The 22,982-nt window shown below is 36.0% G+C and overlaps 1 protein-coding gene across 6 annotated transcripts in view; it reads right to left on the minus strand.

Annotated features, from left to right (window-relative positions):
• The window catches only part of LOC111873019 (ATP-binding cassette sub-family A member 3), a 96,077-nt gene that overhangs the window by 42,107 nt on the left and 30,988 nt on the right, over positions 1–22,982 (minus strand). For all 6 annotated transcript variants that reach the window (XM_033754923.1, XM_033754922.1, XM_023867378.2 and 3 more), the window contains 10 exons: positions 18,474–18,642; positions 15,188–15,361; positions 13,936–14,117; positions 8,422–8,623; positions 7,389–7,464; positions 5,869–6,022; positions 4,598–4,784; positions 2,997–3,140; positions 1,307–1,457; positions 746–822 (listed from right to left, as the gene is read on the minus strand). In XM_033754923.1, coding sequence (XP_033610814.1) covers positions 746–822; positions 1,307–1,457; positions 2,997–3,140; positions 4,598–4,784; positions 5,869–6,022; positions 7,389–7,464; positions 8,422–8,623; positions 13,936–14,117; positions 15,188–15,361; positions 18,474–18,572 — 1,446 coding nt within the window. In that variant the 5' untranslated portion in view covers positions 18,573–18,642. The remainder of the gene's footprint in view (positions 1–745; positions 823–1,306; positions 1,458–2,996; positions 3,141–4,597; positions 4,785–5,868; positions 6,023–7,388; positions 7,465–8,421; positions 8,624–13,935; positions 14,118–15,187; positions 15,362–18,473; positions 18,643–22,982) is intronic.

A 22,982-nucleotide genomic window follows, 5' to 3' on the forward strand; every position in this document is an offset into this window, starting at 1 on the left:
TGTAAAATGAGGCACCGACCAAACAATTAATATCAAATAATACTACACCTATAACACTGCCTCCAAACAGTTTACTATACGTACACAAGTCTTGAATATACCATTATGTCCGCGGGAATATAACAAAATTGCAACAACTGGCTTCATGATATGAAATATCACATGAAGAGTTTTTAACCATATTTTATTACATAACTTTCGTTTTATCTTATATCTTATATATCTTATATCTTATAATTTGTTTAATTTTTATACCTTGTATTTTATAGTGTAACATAGTTGCCAAGTATCCAGTTCTACTGTCACTATTAAATGCAGTTCAATAGTGTGTGAATATGGCCACCATGTATTTTGCCTGACGATGGCTTTAAAAGCCAAAACATGTAGCTAAGGTAATCTTAACCTTGACCGTTACGTTGTTGTTTTACTACAGATTCCAGTAAAGAATTCTAAATTCTGTCTAAGATTATACAGTATCGAATGATACGTTCATCACTGAAAAATTAACTGGAAAGTATGTGGAAACTGGTCATGGCATAATTTGAGGTGTTATCCTGACATTTACTTGAAGGGACTGAGGAAATTTAATGAGGTCCTGTCAAGAAATCTGTTCTCCAAACCCAGAATTAAAATCGACACCTCTCACTTACAGAAGTAGAATGGTACTTGCTAGACTGTAATATTCAGTGTGCACATATTTGTCAATTTAAAGCAACCATACAGTTTTCCTATGTTGTTGACTTACTCGTGGGGCAGATTTCCTGGAGCACCAAAATCCAGGAGTGAAACAGAACCATGGCGATCTCTTGGTGCCATATTCACCTGAAAATCAAGCCAAATGTATTTAAGTAAAACAAACCTATAGCCCAAAAACCGTCATAGGAAACAAATCTTACTGATGCAATCAAATGTCTTAAAATAATTTCCAAGAAGAATATTACACAAATTTAATTTCTTTATATGACATGATTTCAGAAATTCTTTGAATAATTTCTTAGTATAACAGTCAAGTTTCTGGACTTCCAAGGAGAACAAACTGTTTCTAATGTACTTTATATTCTTTGACAAATAAATATTTTAAAAAGAAAAATTTTATGTAGTTGTATTTATTTCTGCATGAAGTGTTTTATCTACTCTTGTAAAAGAATTATGTTATAATGTTTATACATTATATCATATAAGATGAAGAAATTATTAATATAAGTTTCCATTACCCGAATTTAGTGAACAAATTCATTTTGTGTACAAAAGGTGTCCCCACAGTGATTCATTAAACATGGATTTTTTGTAAAAAATTGTAACTTACTGGGAATAACACAATCCAAGTAGTAGGCAAGAAGACCATATAGAACAATATCCAGTGACATCATGATTAGGCTGCCCCCAAATGGAATCCCAGGACCTGACCAGAGATTGTCAAAACTCACGCCATCCCCTGACAAGTCCAGCACTAATGCCTGGAAGTGACATGAGAGAGACATGATACAGAGCTATCAGAATATTTACTTAATTATGTACTTTAACATTATAGGGAAGTCTCAGCATCAAACCAAAAGAACTTCAATTATTACATCTTTTATTATGTACATATAAAAAGGTCTTCCTTCAGAAACTGACAGTATTCAGTGGATAAGGGTGTATTGTCACACTACCACAGAAGCTAGTGAATTTACTCTAGCCCGAGCCCAATAAAACCAGCTCACATTATCTCATGTTTTTTCTGCAAGATTAATTTTAATATTATTCACCTGCCTATGCCAAGGTAACAAATGCTGTGGTCAGGTGTAAAGCATACCTTGTTCATACTCAAGAGGTCATGAGTTCAAATCTTAGCCCAAAGGCCAATTGTCTTGAGTAAGCCTTTTCATGAGTTTCCTCAGACCCTCCAGCAAATGTATTAATACTATCATATTCTATACATGTAATGAGGTATTGAAAGCAGAATGAAGTAAGTCAAGAGTAAATCGAAGATTATTATAATATAATTCTGCAATCATTTCTCATTTTCCCCTTGTGCTACATATCCCATCCAGCTCATTTTAATTCATGGAACAAACATAAATTATGTCAGATTTGAGGCTTTCACGGCGGTGACTATGAAGAAAGCAGTTTTCTGGGATTTGGCACCGTGTATATGTGGTGTTAACCGACGTTTCGGAGGAAGGTATCGCCTCCATCTTCAGGGTAGAAGAAAAAAAATATAAGAAATCTGCAAGCGAAGAGACCGTGAGAACCGGTAAAAGCAGTCCGAAACGTCGGTTAACACCACATATACACGGTGCCAAATCCCAGAAAACTGCTTTCTTCATAAATTATGACGCTCCTTATCATGTTTTTTCTTATCCTTTGTTATATTATATGTTTAATTCTTAACAGAACGTTTAATTGATAACAGATAATGTACAAATGACAACACAATCTCCAAATTACATTCTCTTTTGACAAGGAACAGAGCCAGAGAGGAAGAGTATATGCAGATATGTTGTACCTCCAGGGTGAGAAAGTTGCAAGTATAAATACACATATATTAAAATACTGAAAGAAATCTTAGTAAACCATTTAACAGTACAATTATTTTTATTTTCTCATGTAGACGTCTAAGTTCGTTTTACAGCCAGCAGAACCCATATCCCCTGGTATTCTCCCACTACCACCTAGCTAACCTGTTAGTAACATATATGTAATCTTAAGACTGCAACCCCTGCACTGAAATCTTATGTGCACTATGCTGCATAGTCTTGATATTAACAGCATCATTATATCTGAGAAGGAAATCATCATTATCAACTCTTAAGTGCTCACTTCATCAAAATCTTAAATTATTATCCCTTCTGTGAGAAGTGACCTTAGAATTAGACTGAATTTCAGTAACTGTGAATAGCTGCAAATGCATACCCTAAAGAGAGATAATTCTTAAAGCAGAGAGTTTATTATGTTTCCTTTAAAATTTAATTCCAATGTCCTTCCTGGTATAACTATTCTCATAAAATATTTACCTTGTCCATGGCAAGGGCAAATCCTGATGAATTCAAGAGGGAGACAAGCCAGAAGGCCACAGAACTTGAGTCATCAACAAACACTTGTATGAAGTACAGTAAACTCATGATGTTCACTGCAAAGTTTCCAAGAATGCCAGCAGTCTGAAACAAGATGCAACCAGAAAAGGATTTTTATAAAATTCTGATAAATGGAGATAGATTCCAAGCATGCACAAGTGTCAAATTTAAGAAACTTAATAAAGAAAGAAAATCTCAATTTTTATACAAAAATTGATTTTTTAGTCTCATAGTTTGTGAATTTTTAGATAAGTGCTTTTGTTTTGCAAAGTACTATGCAAAACACTCACACCGTCAGAATCATTACAGATGACAATTGCAGCATGAATTAACCTGCCAACACAATATTTCTCTCTCTCTCTTTTATTGGCCATGTTAAAAAAGGACATGGCCCTAGAATTGATTTATTTTTAATTTAATGATTACAAAAATTATACTCAAATAGGATCTGATATCAACAGGGATAATTATATGTATGTCTCAGATCATTGTGTAAAAGTGGCTAGTGTTGAAATTTATGATTACAGTGAAATCAATGGTCTGCTAGAGAAAATTTCTGCCTTGATCCTAGACATTTTTCTAGATTCTCATCTTGAAATGCAGACGTTATCATCACATGTGCCTAACATATTCATTCACATAATAATATAAAAATTCACTGTTTTAAAGGAAAAAGAAATACGTATGATGTGTCAAGAAAATAAACTTAAGGGCTGTATATTCTCCTTTACCCACACCAGACTCAGGAACTGAGCTCAACACTTCATTTGAATGTCTGAAACAGATATCACTATAAGTAAAAACAGTGTATTCTTGAAATCAGATATGTTACTTTAATAATAATTTTGAAAAAGATTCATGATGCACATTTCACTTCAAATGTTTCTGTGTGGTTAAATGGATTACACAACTACAAAGACTATGAAAGAAGTGAGGATGACTGTACGATTACTCAGATTGTACTAAATGAATTGGGATGATCACACATACCATTCAGAGTGTATTAAAGAGGTCACTTGGACTCCATGGGAGGAGTGAAGATGATTACACAGCTACAGACTCTACGAAAGAAATTAAGATGATTGATCAAACTATGTACACAGAATGTATGAGAGAAGTAGGGATGATTAGACAACTACACACACTATTAAATTACATGCCAATTAGATTATACGATAGAAGTGAGAATGATTATACAGCAACTCAGAATGTATGACAAATAAAATAATTATTCATGCGCATGTGAGTACAGTTTCTACATAAATTTTGATTAACACAGAGGACACAAAATAATGTGGTTTCAGAAATACGTGATGCATAGCCACAAAAAGAAATGTATTTAATTAGTACATTATGAAAGGTTCAGAACTTATTCAAGCTGTATACTGGGAAAACTGCTATTGAAACTACTTTATCCAGCAGCTTTACTGAATGCCTCCCATTAATCCTCAGTATACACAGAACAAAAGAAAAACAAAGAAACGGTCTCTACATGACCAACACTTCAGCTGTAAGCGGCAATATAAAGCAGGTTCACTTACCCGTGCCTTGTCGAAGAAGGGGGTGAGCAGGAAGCCAAACATGATGATGGAGAGACCATACAACAGGATTAGCAGGAAGATGAGCAGGAAGTTGGTGTGCTGGAACACTCTCAACGTGAACAGCAGGATCGAACTGACGATGGTCAGAAACAGCACAAATATCCCGTATATGATAAACCAGGACAACCTGTGCGTACATATATAAGCACAATGGAACACATAAAGCAATCAACAGAGCAAGCACATTTAAGCCTGTCATGATATGGCATGTTACTGTCACAGTAGGGCTCCAAACTTTAGGTCATGGCTTCAGAATCACATGCCTTCTCCACACAAAGTACATGAAGTGAAAGTAGGCCCTGTATGGACAAAGATGTGTCTTGTTTGCCTGAAAATTTCATTTCTGAAACTGCTGAATTAATTTTAACAGGACTCGGCATTTGAAGGACTAAAAACACTAAAAGGTATATAATATAACAAATATTTTGAATCAAGCTCTAAGTGAATATGTTGTTTTAAAAAATAATTCATCATATGAACATTGATGCAAGAAATGAGATACAGATCTCTTTTAAAATCTACAATATTTATATGAAACATTTTCCATACTGTGAATATTTAACAAAAACAAGGAAGAATGTTTTCTGGCTCCTACATTGAGATATCTGTAATGTAGTTAGCTTTCCAATAATAGAGTTGTGGCTGCAATAATCAATGCCACATTCACTTATTCTGAGTCTCTGGCACATGTGGGTGTAAGAGACTCTTCTCATATCACTGTGATCGTCACAGGCTTGCAGGGTACTTGAATATGAGTGGCATAATAAAGGATTGGTAGCTGAATTAAAATAAGAGCTTTAGATAAACACATTTTACTACAAAGACGAGAAATTATCATCAGGGCTCAGGTGCAACTGTGCCTTCACCCCTAGTTAATCTGACCCTAGTAATAATTAAATACCAAAGTTACATACGCAAAATTGCTAAGAATAAATTTTACCCTTTGTTCTTATTGAAAGTTCCCAAACACTGAGCTTGAGGACCAATAGATCTAGTTGGTGGTCAGTTCATGGTCACATTAGAATAAATAGGAATCATGGACTTTCAGCCTAAATCATGAATTCTAAAATAATTTGTTTCTCTACCATCTTCATTATGAAACTATTTAACAGTATTCCATGATACTAACTATAGATCATTGTAAGTATACAAATGTTTAATCAAAGACATTGTATAAGATACTCCAAAATAGATGTCAAAAATTTACTCACCAGAATACAGAATCACGAAGTCCCATTATCTTCATGCCTTCTTTTATTTTCTTTTCCTTCTCTCCAACAATAAGGATGAGTAAATATGTTATGAACTGTGATAACGCCATTACCATGTATAATGGAATCAGAACTCGGAATGCCACCATCCAGTCTGCAAGAATAGTAAGAATTAAATTAACAGACCTGGCTCTGAACTTGCACATTGAACACAAAATAGAGGAAAGAGTAACAGGATAACTGAGAAAAATTACATAATGAGGAGCTGTACTTCTCACCTAAAGATGATAATATACCTCAGAAGAAAAACCATTCTTGAGACCAAGGTCTAGCTGGAGTATATTAGCCATTTTACTACCAAATCATGCCACAGAATTATATGCTAGAAATTCCAGGATGGCTTTGGAGTAAATGCAATTGCACAGAAAAAACTGCCAATACTTTCTCAAATTACCTCCTAATGTCCATAGATATAGATCTTGTGAAAGCCTATTCTCTCCTCTGATAATCAGTAATTCACATTTGATGCCATCTATTGAAGGAAATGTTGTAATAATTAATTAACGATTCAGTCTCTTCAGACGTGGAAGTTCTGATGCAAGTGCAATGAGACAGTCTAATTGGCTCGTGGTAAGCAAACAGTTAAAATAAGTCTAAAATACAGTGTGCGAGGATGTTGAATGGATGCATCTGGCACACAACAGGATTGAGTTATGATCTCTTGTGAGCACAGCAATGAAATTTCAGGTTACATAATAGGTGAGAAATTTCATGACTATCTGAGTGACTATTAACATTTCAAGAAGATCTCTGTTTCAAGGAGCTGGTTAAATAGAGTTACTCAAGTTATCTATTGTGTATGGTACATTATATTGTGGCACGTCTTCTGAAAACCAGAATTCTGAAGCCAGCAGAGACAGCCATTGCCTGCAACAGACATGTAGGCAACAACAGAAGAGCTGTTGGAAGCCACATTCTCGGTGTGTCCATGCTGAGGGCAAGCTGCCATTAGCAGTCAGTCCAAGTAGAGCTTGAGCAGTCAGTCTAGAGACAGAATTCAGAAGAGTAGGAGGTTGGTGTAAGATAATTGCCAGCCTGCAAACACATGGACTTGGAAGCAGAGGAACATCCGCTGTTGGCAAACATTACCAAGCAACGCAGTGAAGACCTTGACTGAGAACACCAGTCTTTGTGTGCAGCAATCTGTAAAGTGTAGCCATAAGCTGAAAATGTGTCCAGTAAATCCAGTTACCAGTTCAAAACCCGTCTATAGTCAATCACATGACTATATTAATCAATACATTCTAGCTGTAATTTAATAATTTTAATTAAAGGGAAATCTGCAAAGAAAAATGCAGTAAACTAGATTTCCTTCCTGGCTCCCAATATCTGGAAGTAACCTCAAGGTCCATAAACATTTTCTTGAGGAATATGATTTGAATTTTCTTAAGGTGCAAAGAAGGAATAACTCAATATTATGACATCAACTAGTCCATCTGTTTATATTGATATTCACTCACCTCCAGTGTATGCCTTCTTTGGAAATAATTCAAGCATGATGTGTGGCACTTCAATGTTCATTTGACCTGAATCCAACTGTAAACAAATATAAATTATTATTAACTTAATGCCTTGTAATTTTCTCGTTCACTTTGTATATACTGGTAACAGTTTTAACTTCCTTTGTATAAAAAAAATCTTGTAAATGAGAATAAATATAAGTCCAATTTTCTCAATTTAAAATTAGACAATGGAAAAAGTGGAGCTGTCATTAATTAGTTTTTTTGAAATTTGAACCACTGAGAACTGAGGATTCCGTGACACAGTTTAGTTTACTAGCTCAGCTGCTTCACTGCATTCCTCACTTTGTGCTAGGCTTTCCTTAATTTCTATTGCACTGATAAGGAACCTTCTCTTACAGGAATTGTGGAGGCGTAAGAGCTATCCTAATGAGTCTGGTTCACCAACATTTTCCTTTCAGGCTACAAAGGTCACATAGTCATTCTTTTAAAGAAGGGTACAAAGAGTAAAAATTGTGTCTTGTAATCATGTACAATGTATCATAATATAGAAGTATATATACAAAATTTTAAGGTGTTCTGTTCCAAATTTTCCTAATAGCACTTACCAAGAAAAATTCAGGAATATCTTCTGATATTAGAAAATGAATGTGAGTTGTAATAATTTCTGTGTGTTGTCACCAAAGACAACTGGAATATAAATTGGACATACAGTATCTACATAAAGAGTAGGAGACCCAGGTTCGATTCAAGGCATAGGTAACTAAAAAACTATTTCACCTTAATAAGGAACCACGTGGGAATGTTTCATTATAAGTTAATGTTTCATTGTTATTGTTTATGTAGGTGATAATAAATTCATTTCAAATATTGTGCTGGGAAAATTTACTCTTGTTTACTACTGCAATTTAATTTCTTCATATCTAACATTTTTGGACCCCTTCAACAATAATGCAAAATGTTTTAAATTCTCATTCAATATACATTATACGTTTTATGTACTGGATGTACTGCAAGATAGTTTTAAACTCACCCTGATCTTGGTGAAATCAAAGAGAGCTTGGATTGCCACAAAACCAGAGTAATAATATTGGTTCACTGGACAGCTCTCCCCAGTTTCTATAGGGAACACTCCACTCCAGTGGCCTTCACTCTCTCGACATGATGCTGGTGATGAGTACAGTTCTGTTGTTGAGGGCGTTACCACAAAAGAAGGATTTGTCCTGATTTCATACCTAAAAATATTACTCACATTTTACTGCAATCTGTACACTGTGCTGAAGACTTCCATAGATAGTTAACAATGATTCTTAAAACACAAATAAAGGGATCTAATCTGTCATGAATTTTTAGTGTCTCATAACAGCGGTACAGTGGTATATTACACTGTATAGTCTTTTGATAGGTATACACCAACCAGACCATTACTCTCGACAAGTTGTTATGTCCCAGAAGACTACAATCTTAATCTAATTAGCCATTTAGATTTGTATCCTGTGACATTCAGTATTTATTCAAAAGTTATAGTTCTATGCAATTTATATATATGAAGACAAATGTGTTGTATTTGTCCAACTTCAAATTATCTCTAGGAAATACTGGGCAGTTGCCTTGTTTTTCATGAAGCTTAACTGGAAAAAAAAAAAAAAAATTACAAAATGTCACATTATATTAGAAAGTAATATTTGGCATAGAATACATCTTTTACAAAAAAAACATGTTTGTTTACCATAATTTTATATGGTGTATATTTACTGAAATGCAAGTGAAAGTAATATGAGTACATAGTTCGGTTCCTAATTGCCTCTCAACAACAGACAAATTTCTGGCAGATTTCTGCCATTATAAATCACTAAAAAATGGATACGAAAAAAAAAAACAATAAATTAATTCTTACTTGCAATAAATGAACATGAAGGACACTGAGAAGTGTGGTTTTGCTGAGCATACATTTGAAAAATACTCAAATGTATACTCAATTGCTGTACACCATTCCAACCTGAACTGTGTGCGCATCTGTGTATTTGATATGTAGGGGCTTTTTCTAATATATATTGTTTCCCCATGTGTGTTCAAAAGGAGGAGCCAGGCCTCTGAACTGAACTGGGAGTTTGGGGGAAAAATAAACATTAAAGAAAGAAGTAAGAACCAAATATTAAGACCAAAAATTAAAATGATTTTCAAACATGGTGTCCTTTATTTCTCAGTATAGAGATCCGCAACTCTGGGGTGATCGGTAAAATTATTTTTACATAACTTAAACTTAAATCTGTATGCAAATTTTCTGACTCCCCCCCCCACACCNCCCCCCGCCCTCAAACACAAATACACTCGAAATGTTCCTAGCAGCATCAATGCCTTTCCCTTCTAATTTAAATTAATTTAATATACAATTTTGCTAAACAACAACTAGGACAATGAATTAGGTGTTCAAAAAGTAACCATGGCCTTGCTGCTCTACTGTTTGTGAATGTATTTTAGATGAATAAGAGAAATCATGGAAAGTAAGTTCACAGAATACAGGTATGTATTTCCCAGTGTATCACACAGGCTGGCTGTTATGTACTGAGTCAAGCCACAGTCTGTAGGCACTGACCTCCTTAAAGTTGGCATCAATCCAGATTCAAACCTCTGCAAAACATGTCATAACATCTAACATTTCCTGCCCATGAACCACTACATGACACATTGCTTGCTATTTGTTATGGCTCTAGGGTGTTAAAGTACACAATAACGTCAACATTTATCTCAATGTAAGATGGTTCAACAAAAAGCACTTCAAATTTTGAAGATTATTGTCTTCCAGAACATGATGCAGCATATTCTTGCAGACTGATCATTACCAGTATTTCAGAAGAGTCCGCTGCCTCCATATCTTGAAGACAGAAACAACAAAAACAACAATCTCCTGTTCTCTTTCATCACAGGTCATAACTTATTTACTAATAGACCAAACTATCTGGCGTCAAATCCAAAAAAGCAGTATTCTTTATAGTTACCACCATGAGAGAAAAAAAAAAATTCACTTCTAATTTCTACTTCCATCTCAGATTAAGAAATGTTCAGGCCTACAAAAGAAAGGATAGATAAAATTATAGTTTTATGTATTTAGGTTTTAATTAGTCTGGAAAGAGTTTAAAAGGAAAGTGTACAACATCAAGAACATCGTGACTTTATTCTGCCCTTAACATCATCATTGATTTCACTCTTTCATTCCTTTCGATCCAACTTACTTAGATTTTAATATTTTTTAAAAGATTTCGTTTTATAAATTGTTATATTTGAATTCTGTTGCAGGCTGTAATGACAGATAATCTTGTACCTTTATATTTCATATTAATTTGTAATTGAAATATACTTGTTCTTCCATGTAATGAAGAACATAATGTAATTTGCTGGGGAAAGAGGTTAAGGGAAGCTCACAGAAACGCCACCATTACAACAACAACAACACCTGTCTTGTTTTGGCAGTTCCATGGTTCCATTCCTCAAGTCAAGTCAGAGATAGACTAATTACATAATAACCGTAGTTATACAAAACAGCCCCTGGCTAACATCTCATGAGGAGAGAGTAATTTCCTCAACATTCAGTTTGAATATATTTCGGCCTTTGATCTGCCTTCCTTCCTTAACTACCTGCAAAGATCAGTTGGCTGGATCATGCTATGAATCTACAGAAGTTAGAGTACAACACCTAAAAGCATAAAACAAATTGGGAGTGGAAATATACTTGTACCTTGATGAAAGTTTTCTCATTTTTATACATTCTTTACACAAAACATATAAAAAGTATAAAATGAATATATAATTGGCAGGTTATGTCTGTCAAGCCATATATTTCATTAATTCAACTATACAGTGGATTCTGATAAAACTTGGAATTAGGAATCTAAACACTGTAGCCAACTGAATGAGAATATATTTGCCGTTGTAAAAGTAATAGTAGTAAATTGTCTCAAGCACACGTAGTAAAGAATAGCAGCGGCACGCACACAGAAAGACTACACAGGATAACACCTATACAGTGTGGAAACAAGAACTAGCCGCTGCAGCACTTCAAACACAGGGCGAACAACCCTAACAATTTTAACAAATTTTAAAATTTGGACAAGAATTTAAAGGTTTAAAATTAGAACTAAAGATTTTATTATGGTGCTATTACGATAAACTCAAAATTAACGTGTGTGAAGTAATCTACGGGTGGACAGCTATCAACGAAGTAGAAGTTGATAATGACAGGGAGAGTGTTTTAGATGTTAAATTTTGAACTGGGTGCAGTGTGACAGCGACGTGAGTGTTATACACCTGATGATGGCCGTCTGAGGCCGAAACATGTAGTGTAGGGAGCAAGATCAAAGACACAAAATATATTGTTTGCACTTGAGACAGAGTTTATATCATTTATCGTATGGAGTGCAACAGGATGCTTAAATATAATATTATACTGAATGATGGAATTACATCTATGAATTTTAATTTCTAATCATACATATTTAACTCTGCATATCGATTGGCAGAGTTAGTATGATTACATATGCCACAGCTCAATCAGTTAGATGCTGAATTCTCATGGAGAATCAGATTCAATTCCCGGTGACTTTTCTGAGGTCCATGATGAAAGAAATCAAGTTTTCCTCTTAATTTCTTTGCTTCAATTCCTGTTAATCATCATTCCATCAGTACTCCATATTCAATCATTACTGCTCACATGAGGTGTGCAATAGCCCTGACCAGGCAGAAAAATTATCACATACCGTACGATCCAGTTGTACATGAGTGTTCTGAAAAACTACTGGGTTTAGGACTGTTTGATAAATAGCATTTAAAAAATGTTTTTGTAAAATGAAAGCAGAATTATTTTTCATCAATGAAGACCATAATATTTAGTACACCTTATATCCTTACTATTTTCCTCAGGAGTAAAGCACGGCCGGCGCATAAGGCTGACAACCTTACCGCCATTTTTGAGCCAATTGTCTAGATAGTGTGAGACCCTCAATGTCTCACAACCCTATGGGTCTTCACGGCCTGGTACGGGATAAGTAAGTAAGTAAATAAAGTAAAGCTATCCCTGTAACAGGCCGTGAAGGCCCATAGGGTTGTGAGACGTTGAGGGTCCCACACTATCTAGACAATCGGCTCGAAGATGGTGGTAAGGTTGTCAGCCTTACGCACCGGCCACGCTTTACTCCCCAGGAAAATTATTTAATTAATTCCTGGTACTCATTTCTGTTAGAGGCTGAGTAAACCCCAGGGCCTAGTGTGGCTGGAAGGATTAGGTCAACTGAAAAAAATCCAGTGACCTCATCAGGATTTGAACCTCTGACATTCCAGCTTGTAGCGTAGCACCTCAACTGGTACAGGGAAAGCTTTACTTTTTTTTTTACTTTTATATGCTTGCTATGATGTAAATAAATACCTTACAGTTTATTTATTCTGTTTTTCATATTTTCCCTTATTAACACAGTAATGGACCCTGAGTTTCCTTAAGAGAGAGAATTCTTTGATTAAAGAGTGACTGTTAGCTTCTCAATTAGGCAAGCCCTTGGAGTTACCGAATTAGGTAGGTGGGTAGGTAGTCAGTTAGTCAATCTGTTAATCTATTAGTTAGTTAGCTGTAATATATTAAACACTTGTTAGTCCTCTGCTTTCAAATGCTGATTAGAATTCCAAAGGAAAGCCTAAACAGGTTATGTAAACCAGACAGTAAAAACCCTGCACTCTTAGATTTGTGTTGGGCAAATTCTTATCTAATACAACACATAATTACATCTTTTAAGTGTCATGTTGACAAAACAACGAGGTTAAAATGTAATGATTCATTGTGTTGGCACAAAAAGTCTAATGCCATTTTCTGTCCTCCTGATTACATTTCATATTCTGGTACAACCAAAAATGTTACATTCATTGTATCTCCAAATTTTGACTTGTTTGATTTTAAATACTCATATACTGAGTATATGAGTAATCTGACAGATTACTGATGAAGAATGAATACTGAACAAAACTATAATTTGGTTTGCTATAGTGGATTTGGTATAATGGATCTTGCTACATCTTGGTTACTGTCTACTGTCTTTCTCAAGTAACTCATCTTCACTCTTTCACTGTGGACTTTCACAACACAATTATCATTGCACAAACTTCCAATGTAAATTTCAAAAAAAAATCTGTCGTCCTATTTTGGAAATTATAAGCAAAATCTCATACAAAGCTACTCTTCTATAAGACCATTACTGTTATATCAAACATGCCTTAACACTTTCTCTTTGCACCTGTCTGCTTCAGCTGTCATTTATAATGATATGCCATTAACCTAACAAATCTGTAATATTTATGGCATAAAATAGTTCAGAATTTTTTGTCACACTGGTGAATGACCCAAAAACCTACTGTACTAAAAAATATGACACAATAAATTTGTAGATATTTTTTAGACATTCTGAATTTTCGAAAACAGAGGCCATGGATCCTATCATAGAAAACTGCTGGTAATACAGCACAGAGATTAATCTATACTGATCTTCTGAGATAAAGGAGTACTTACTTTAAACTTCCTTTGACAGGATCGTCTGTTTCAAAGATGACAGCAATAGGGATAGATGTTGGCTCCTTCCAATAAGCTGTAAGCAGATCATCATGTGTGTCAAACATCATGAAGCTGATTGGATGGAGTCCTGGGTCGAGGTGCATCGTCAACCATAGCTGATTCACACTCTCCAGGAAGCGCTGTGATGGGAACATCATTATTAGCAGGGCAGAAATTTCATATTAACATTATTACACAACTGAAATATGTTCACACTTCTATAATGTCTTAATTGAATTATAGATTCACTCATTAAATGTGTATAAAATTGCTGATATATGTGGAAACAATATAAAAGAAGATGGTAAATCAACAGAATACCAAACCAGATTATAATATAGAAGCCTAGAGGGAAGGTAATTTTATGAATACTACTGATGAGATGACATGAAAACATAACACAACATATTGCCAAATATGACAGGAAACTTATGGCAATCGTATGATTATATGAGTACAGTAGCACATAACTAACTAACACCATGAAGCTGGGTCCTTCTTGGGAAGCCAACAGTCACTTAGCTATTCAAGAATTACCCAACATTTTACAGAACCTGAAGATTTAGTACTACATTCACAAGAACCCGCCACTGGTCTCTGTCCTGAGTCAGGTTTATCCAGTCCATACCACTCCATCTCATTTTTGCAAGATCCATTTGAATATGTTCCTACCGCCTACATCTGGGTCTTCTTGGTTATTTCCTTCCTTCTGGTTTTCCCACCAAAATCCTGTATGCATTTTTTTTCCTCCATTCATACTATATTCCTTGTCCACATCATCCTCTTTGACTTGATCATTCTAATTATATTAGACAAAGAGCACAAGTTATGAAGCCCCTCATTATACAATTTTCTCCAATCTCTTATTATTTAATCCATCTCTGAACAACATATTCTCTTCAGGACTCTGTTCTCAAATACCCTCAGTCTGTGTTCTTATATCTGCCAGATTATATCCCTCTATGTAAATTATAAAATTAGAGTTTAAAATTTATTTATTTTATAGAACTTCAAACATGTTCATTTACTTTGTTCTCAATAAAATTTAAAATAGAAAGAAAACTGATAAAGGTCCATATTATTAATATTTGTGCTTCACATTTGACCAGAAATATTTTTTTCACAGGCCACATTTTTTCAGCCTTTTTAGCTCTTGTGTAATCAATGTATTACCACATGAACCCATTATTGATAAATGTGATATGCTTACCTGTGTCTCAGTAGAGTTTGGTACAATGGCAATGGTGTGGTTCTTAAATTGCTGGAAGTGTTCAAATAGGACTGCCTCTCCCCGTGGGGTGCTCATAACAGGAAAGTTTGGGTTTGGTATTATGATCTTGATTACAATCAGAATTCCTAGTGTATACAGTGGCAGAAACACTTCCTGCAGACAATAATGCAGTGATCATGACTAGAATACAACGGCAGAAACACTTTCTAACAACACAAAGAGACTGTAATCTCCCATAATCTTTAACAAGCATAACAGCAGAAACATTAGTTGAAATAGAAAACCTGAAAGCATACTTTATAGTGAATTTCATATTTAATGTTGTTCAACTTAATTTAAAACCAAGGTAAGATTTTCAGACTGCTTCAATTATCCTATGTAAGTACAAACAATTCAGTGGTCTCATTCCATGCATCATTTCCTTTTCTTTTTCTGTCAGACACATCAGTCAGTCATAGCTGTATATATTACTAAAATTAAACTGCTTTAGCATTTGATTTATCATTATAAAACAATGTAATAGTTTACATATATAATGTACCTTATATATGAGACTTGTATTGCAAAAATAACCTGAGTAGCTCTGTTAGTATAGTGACTAGGATACAGGTTGGATGACAGGAGAATCAGGCTTTGATTTCTGTTGGGGCAGAGATATTTCTCTTCATCACAGCATCAAGACTTATTTGTGAGCCCAACCAGCTTCCTACATAATGAATACCAGGGGCCCTTTCTGGAGGAGTAAAGTGAGTGGGACGTGTAACTCACCACTCACCTTCATTTCATGCCAAGGAGTTAAAAATGTGCACAGCTGTACCACTGTCCCATACATCTTCATGACATAATGATTAATTAATAAGCAAATGGGCAAATTCACATTTCTCTTTGACTTACACAGCAAATTTTCATGCTTATTGAAAAATAACTAATCAGTTGTTTAAAATTCAGTATCTTACTTGTGACATCAGCTGTTGTTGCCCTCTGTTCCCCATGCAGATGAGGCTGGGACAGACAACAGCTCTGTGCATAAATACAGCATGTTCACACAACACTCATCACATCAACCCCCAAAGATGAAGACAGAGACAGTGTTGCCAGCTCCACATTGACATGGCTGATCAGATAAGATTTTATTATTTAATAACTAACTTAACTAAATGGCTGATGGGATAGTTACTAAATTAGCACTCTACCTTGTGTGATATCTGGCACTGCTTGTCTTTTGTTATGCCTCCAGTGGCCACTTTGGTGAAATTTGAGATTCACAGAGTAATGAATACCAGAATTATGGCCTTCTGAGATGTGACAATTTTTAATTTTGCAGATAATATACCAAAGTATACAGCATTAGATCCCACAAGACCATCACACTGGACAGAACTGTTTAACCTCTTATGACGTAATTTTAATATTAACTTTGATGTTGCTGCTGGAAACTTTTCACCCAGTTCTGAAATGTCCATCCATGTTCTGCAGTTGAGGTTCTCATAGCAGTAGCTGTGAGAGGTACTGCCTTCTTGGATATAATGTTGTGTAGTCTAGTAGAAGTTCACTGATGTTTCACAGGTATATACTACCTCCATCTTCAGCGTTTAATTTCTACCAGGCTACACACATTACATCCCAGAAGATAGTACTGTCCCTCCATATGTCTGTACCTTAATTCTGATTTGGAATGCTTCATTTCATAGAATAGTTACTCACAGACATGGGTATATCTACAGCGATCTAACCACAGCATCATATCCATGTAGCTGCAGGAATTTCTTTTATTGTGATGCTAGCAAATATTCCAGAATTGATGAAGGATGAGGGATGGTAAGATATGAGTATTCAGCTTTACCCATAAATATGAATCAGATGTGTTGAATTTATTGGGACTGATAACAATAGCAAAACTGTCAAGAACATCAATATTATTGCCTTACAGCAACATCAGTCTCCCAGACTTCTTGGTATTGGAAATTTCTCCTACCACCAGCCACTACTTTACTGTCTTGGTGATTGGGAGTGCAAATGCATTAGGAAAATCCCTCAATTCTCACTTCCCAGAAACACTGTGTAAGTCAAATTGCATAAGTTTATTTTAATTCACTAACTCCTTAAAGCAAAGTTTTCTTGAGAAGCTAATAGTTGCTAAACTATTCAATAAAGTCCACACCTTTTTTTTTTAATCTGAAGGTTCATTATCACATTCACAAAAGCATACCACTGGTCCCACTACTGAGCCAGATGAATGCAATTTACACCTTCTAACTCTTCTTTTGTAAAATAAAAATCTGAGAATATATGACATGATCTTATTTTTGAAGAAAAATTTTAGAAGTTGTTTTGAAATAAATAAATAAATATAAAAACCTGGGTCACAGCCGCACATGCCTGATACAGTGAATGACTGAATGAGCTACAGATAAAATGGAAATTCTGTGCTGCAGCCATAAATTTCATACTCACAGTATGTTCATAGAATGTGTGAACAGAACAGGTTTCCAGATCTTTCATTTGTCACATAAATATCTTGTAACAGACATTAATATCTTAAAAATCAATAAAAATTTTGCAGAAGAATTGATGACAGCTGTTTTTCATAAAAAATAAACAAGACATAAATTTTCCATAGGAAATGATGCAGATATCAGGTTTAACTGAGTAGTGAGTTACCAATTAACAGGGTCAAGCCATAGTTCAAGCTGTTATTCGCTGGCTTCCCACCGCGGCGGCCCGGGTTCGATCCCAGGTCTGGTCTAGTGGGATTTGTGGTGGACAAAGTGGCGCTGGGGCAGGTTTTCTCCGAGTACTTCAGTTTCCCCTGCCAATCTTCATTCCACCAATTGCTCCACAATCACCCTCACCTATCATCTGGGGCTGGTACAATAGGTCAGAAGTGACCGCAGTACAAGGGACTTAGTCCCACCCCACTAGCAATTAAAAAAAAATACCAATTAACAAATTTCCAGGATGCGATTCTGACACTAAACATTTGAGAGTTAATATCTGTGACCTAAAAGAATACTGACAAATCAATTAAGAATTGAACTGTCAAATATCTGTATTAGTACACAGTGTGTAACCCAAGACTTTCTGTTATCAGATGATGAAAATGGTATACAACCCATACAAGAATATATATTGATGACATGATTAGTCTGGGCTTCTGGTAAGTTTAGTAATCTCACGTGATATAGAAAACATAAGTTTGTTTTGTGCACAATTACTTTTTATTGAAGATCTGCAGTTGCACATGAGACAACACACTAACACTTACAGCAATAGTCTTTCGCTTTTCTCGTTTCTTAAGAAGAAGATTCCTGATTATCGTTGCCTTAAGCTGCAACAAATAACTTGGGGATGTCTTCTCAGCCATTTTTGCTGTTTCTTTTTTGTTATGTTGCTGTCTCAGACGCCTCGAGAAGATGTATGAAAATTAGGGGTAACTGAAAACAACAAACCAGACACATGTTAGTCAATTAATTCAATAGAGAACAGATTAACATTACATAAAAATTGCACACATCTCTTCACTTGTCTGTTTACTATGCTACAGGAAAATAATTTTGTAAGAACGCCCTTGTTCTTTTGGTATCCATGCAGTGAGCTGCAATTTCAAAATCCTTTAAATTTAATCGGTGGTGTTAATTTAATTTCGCTTAGTGGGGGGTGGAGTCCAGCTGGATCCAATCGGCACGGCGGCCACTGATTGGCCTATTGTACCTGCCCGGGTGATTATGATGATGGAGAATTTGGTGGAATGAAGACTGGCAGGGGAAACCGAAGTACTTAGAGGAAACCCACCCCAGCACCACTTTGTCCACCACAAATCCCACTTGACCAGACCCGGGATTGATCCCGGGCCGCCGCGGTGGGAAGCCAGCGACTAACCGCTTGAGCTATGTCAGGGCCTGAACCCTCATCACACTGCTTCGTGTTATTCTTTCTATTTCTTGTGTTCATTTTCTCCTTTTCTCGTTCCGTTTTCTTGTATTATTTTCTATTTTGATTTTCTTCTTGCAGCCCGTCTCTTCCTTTTTCATGCGGAGTTCGTTTTACACACAAACACAGAATAAACGCACAAAGACATCCATGCTTTGAGTGGGACTGGAAACCATGATTCCAGCGTCCGAGCGAGCGAAGACAGTTCATGCCTTAGACCGCTCGGCTACTGTGAACGACAATGTATAAGAATAGTATATAAGAATTCAGTTCGTACCTCACAGGAAACAGATCCGAACCCATGATTCCAGCGTCCGAGCGAGCGAAGACAGTTCATGCCTTAGACGAGCGGCCATTGTGATCGGCCACGTCAAAACTAAGTAAATTATAATTACGATTAATATCCGGTACTTATAAAGAATTACTAAATGCAGAGGTAAATATGTTAAATCTCGTGACAATATCACTTTCACCGGTAAATCATAATTATCAGTAAATGTAATTATCACAAGATATATCACATTTGCCACTGTTCATAGTAATTGTGTATAATTACCGGCTATTACTCATAGGTGCCGGTTTACTCACATTTACCGTAATATATTTACAAATGTAAGTTTTCTCTGTTTCCTGCCATGGATTTAACAGAAAACATCCAAAGATACGAAATTGAATCTTGCCCATTTTAATTATGCTAGTATAAGCCTAATTTAATATCTTGATTTGAAAGTTACCCCTTCTTCGGACAGGCCCATATATTGCGATAATAGCAGGCAAAAAAGCATCCCTATTCCAAGCGAAGAAGAGGCAAGAACAATTCTTCTAAGTTGTCTATAATACTGGACCGCCTCTGTGGTCTAGTGGTCAGAGTTCCTGGCTACAGATCCAGATATCCCGTGTTCGAGTGCCAGCGCGAAGTATACCGACCGAGCGACCGTCGCTTGTCGGTGAAGTTAGTTTCAACTTTAGCGGATAGAGGGTATCACGTGGTCAGCGCAACGGTTCCCCACGGCCGTTAATCTCGGTTTTCTAGACCGGAGCCGCTATTTCCTTCAATTAGCTCCTCAATTATGCTCTCGAGGCTGAGTGGACCCTGTTCCAGACTCACTACTTCTCTGAAAATCTGGTAGCGCCGGGAATCTAACCCGGGACCTCGGGATCTGTAGCCTGGAACGCTGACAACTAGCTCACAGAGGCGGTCCAGACATGCCATTAACAAAAATATATTTTCAACCGAGTGGAAATCTACGTGTGCACCATCTCACTAAACACCACAGTAGCTGGCAAAACAACGGCCTTCAGAAGTATCATTGGTGGATCGAAACAGTTGAAAATCCGAAGGTTTATGGTCAGGGATGTACGTGTATGATGATATCGTACCCACGGAGTAAGACGAAGTTTATAGGAAAAAATTGAAAAGAGTCAGAATAAGGAACTTAAGGACAAGTTATTATTATTATTATTATTATTATTATTGCTTTGGAAATTGTTCGCCTTCGGGTCCCTGTTCGATATATCGGAGACTTTCCTGTGTTCAATGTCTGTTCTGTTAGTAAAAATTGCCCCTCTGCTAGCTGCGCTCCTGCTGCTAATGTTGTCTGTAGGGACGTTGACGTCTTTGAACCAAAAACTCTGTTGATGAAACATATTTTATACTGAACTAATTAAACTACTATTATCATTATTTTTATTAATTTCGTTATTATTACTATTATTGTATGCTGCTCTATTTGAAACTCAGATTCTCACACTGTGGCTTTGTCTGTGTATGTTTGCTTCTGTATCTTTATTCATGCTAACTGTGTAATTAATATAGACTATCGTTTTTGTATTTTGTTTTTCAATTTTGTTGTTGTTGTGTATTTCTCAATTCGTGCTAGCTTTGAAATTGGCCTCTGTGCTGTTAAGTTTGCACGTAAATAAACACGAATTGAATTATTATTATTATTATTATTATTATTATTATTATTATTATTATGACGTGTATACCCATTGGTAGGCAACGGGTCGGTAAACACATTCCCACAGCACAAGCATTCAACAATAAGACACCCACTGCTAGGTAACGGAGCAGTAAACACGCATTCTTTACAACAGAAGACAATGTTTTCCGTGGGATCCGTGTAAAGCGGTTGTAAGAAGTGTTCGGCAGGACAGAAGCAGAATAGAAGCTGAGTACAATGGAGTATACAATAGTAATCGAGAGTAGTCGAGTCTAGTCGAGTCGAGTCTTCGGAATTGCCAGCTGCATAAATGGCAAGACCTCACACGTGTGATTGGAAGTTAGAGTAAGACTGTGATAAATCCGTTGCCAGGATGCGACTAGTAAAGACTGAGTATCCTAGTGTGTGTGTGGAATGATGAATTGGAATGTGTGTATAGAATAGTGATAGCGCTGTAATTACCTGTAGTCCCGAACTATGTAAATGTAAAAAGGTGCAATAAATCCAATCCAAATGCCGTCTTATAATATATATGAGACAAACTCCGTCTTAAGTGCAACAATTTAATTGTAGTTCTTTCTTCTTCCCTTCCTCCACACTACATGTTTCGGCCCTAAATGGCCATCATCAGGTGTGTATTCTTACGTAGCTGCTACACTGCCCGTAGTTTAAAATTTAAAATCACCAGTCTTTCCTGTTGTATGTATGTATAATAAATCAAATTGACGCGTGTAGGTTAACAAAGATTTTATACATACATACAACAGGAAAGACTAGTGATTTTAAATTTTAAACTACGGGCAGTGTAGCAGCTACGTAAGAATACACACCTGATGATGGACATTTAGGGCCGAAACATGTAGTGTGGAGGAAGGGAAGAAGAAAGAACTACAATTAAATTGTTGCACTTAAGACGGAGTTTGTCTCATATATATTGTGTGAGTGTAACAGGATGCTTATAATATTGCCGTCTTATAAGTTACCCCCTACACGTGACATTAATATTAAACTACCAATACCTAGTGGCGTATGGTTATGATTGAATTCGAAAGTACTATTTCATTAGCTAAAAGAACCATATGAAGACGCTTTGCTACTTTGTAGCTACATCCCCTGGAAACAAGCTTACCGGCATACGTCCTCAGTTTCAGGAGGCGGAGTTGAGAGGCTGCGTAGTCCAAGGGAAGTTGATAATTAGTAAATTATCAAGATATTGTCATTGTTACGTAACCCGAAATTTAATCGGCCTCAGAACTTAAGTCTGACAATATTTCATGTCCTGAGCAAGTTCCATCCACTACGTATCAACTCCCTAAGAGATACTTTCTGCCCATTTATGTCAGGTCTCCAAAGTGGAAAGAAGTTAATGTAGTTAGATGTCATTGTAACTAACGTTAGAGGCAAATTTAACGCTATTAGCCTAAATAATTTATCATCATTAATGTCCCTCGGCGACCAAATTTAATACATGACAGTGAGGGTAACTTATAGCGCTCAATTCACAATTTACGGAGAATTGGTTAAATTAATAATCCGGACATTTCAATCAAGAGAGAAACGTTATGTAGTTCAAAGGCATATTTCCGGATTGAACTAAAATAATGATTGATAACAACATATTAGAGCAGTGTCTTATTTATTTTAGAGGAATTCATATAGGATATTAGTGGGAAAGCCAGAGGGAAGAGAAAACTGGGAAGACCAAGACGTAGGTAGGAGGACAATATTGAAATGGGTCTTAGAGAGATAGGATGGGATGGTATATCTGGTTCAGGATAGGGACCAGTGGAGGGCTCTTCTGAACACGGTGATGAACTTTAGAGTTCCATAAAATGCTGGGAAGTGCTTGAGTATTTGCACAATAGACGACTCCGCATGCAGGGCTCAGCTCCATGAGTGAG

Source organism: Cryptotermes secundus, unplaced genomic scaffold (assembly GCF_002891405.2).
Source record: "Cryptotermes secundus unplaced genomic scaffold, Csec_1.0 scaffold2719, whole genome shotgun sequence".
Classification (NCBI taxonomy): Eukaryota; Metazoa; Arthropoda; class Insecta; order Blattodea; family Kalotermitidae; genus Cryptotermes; species Cryptotermes secundus.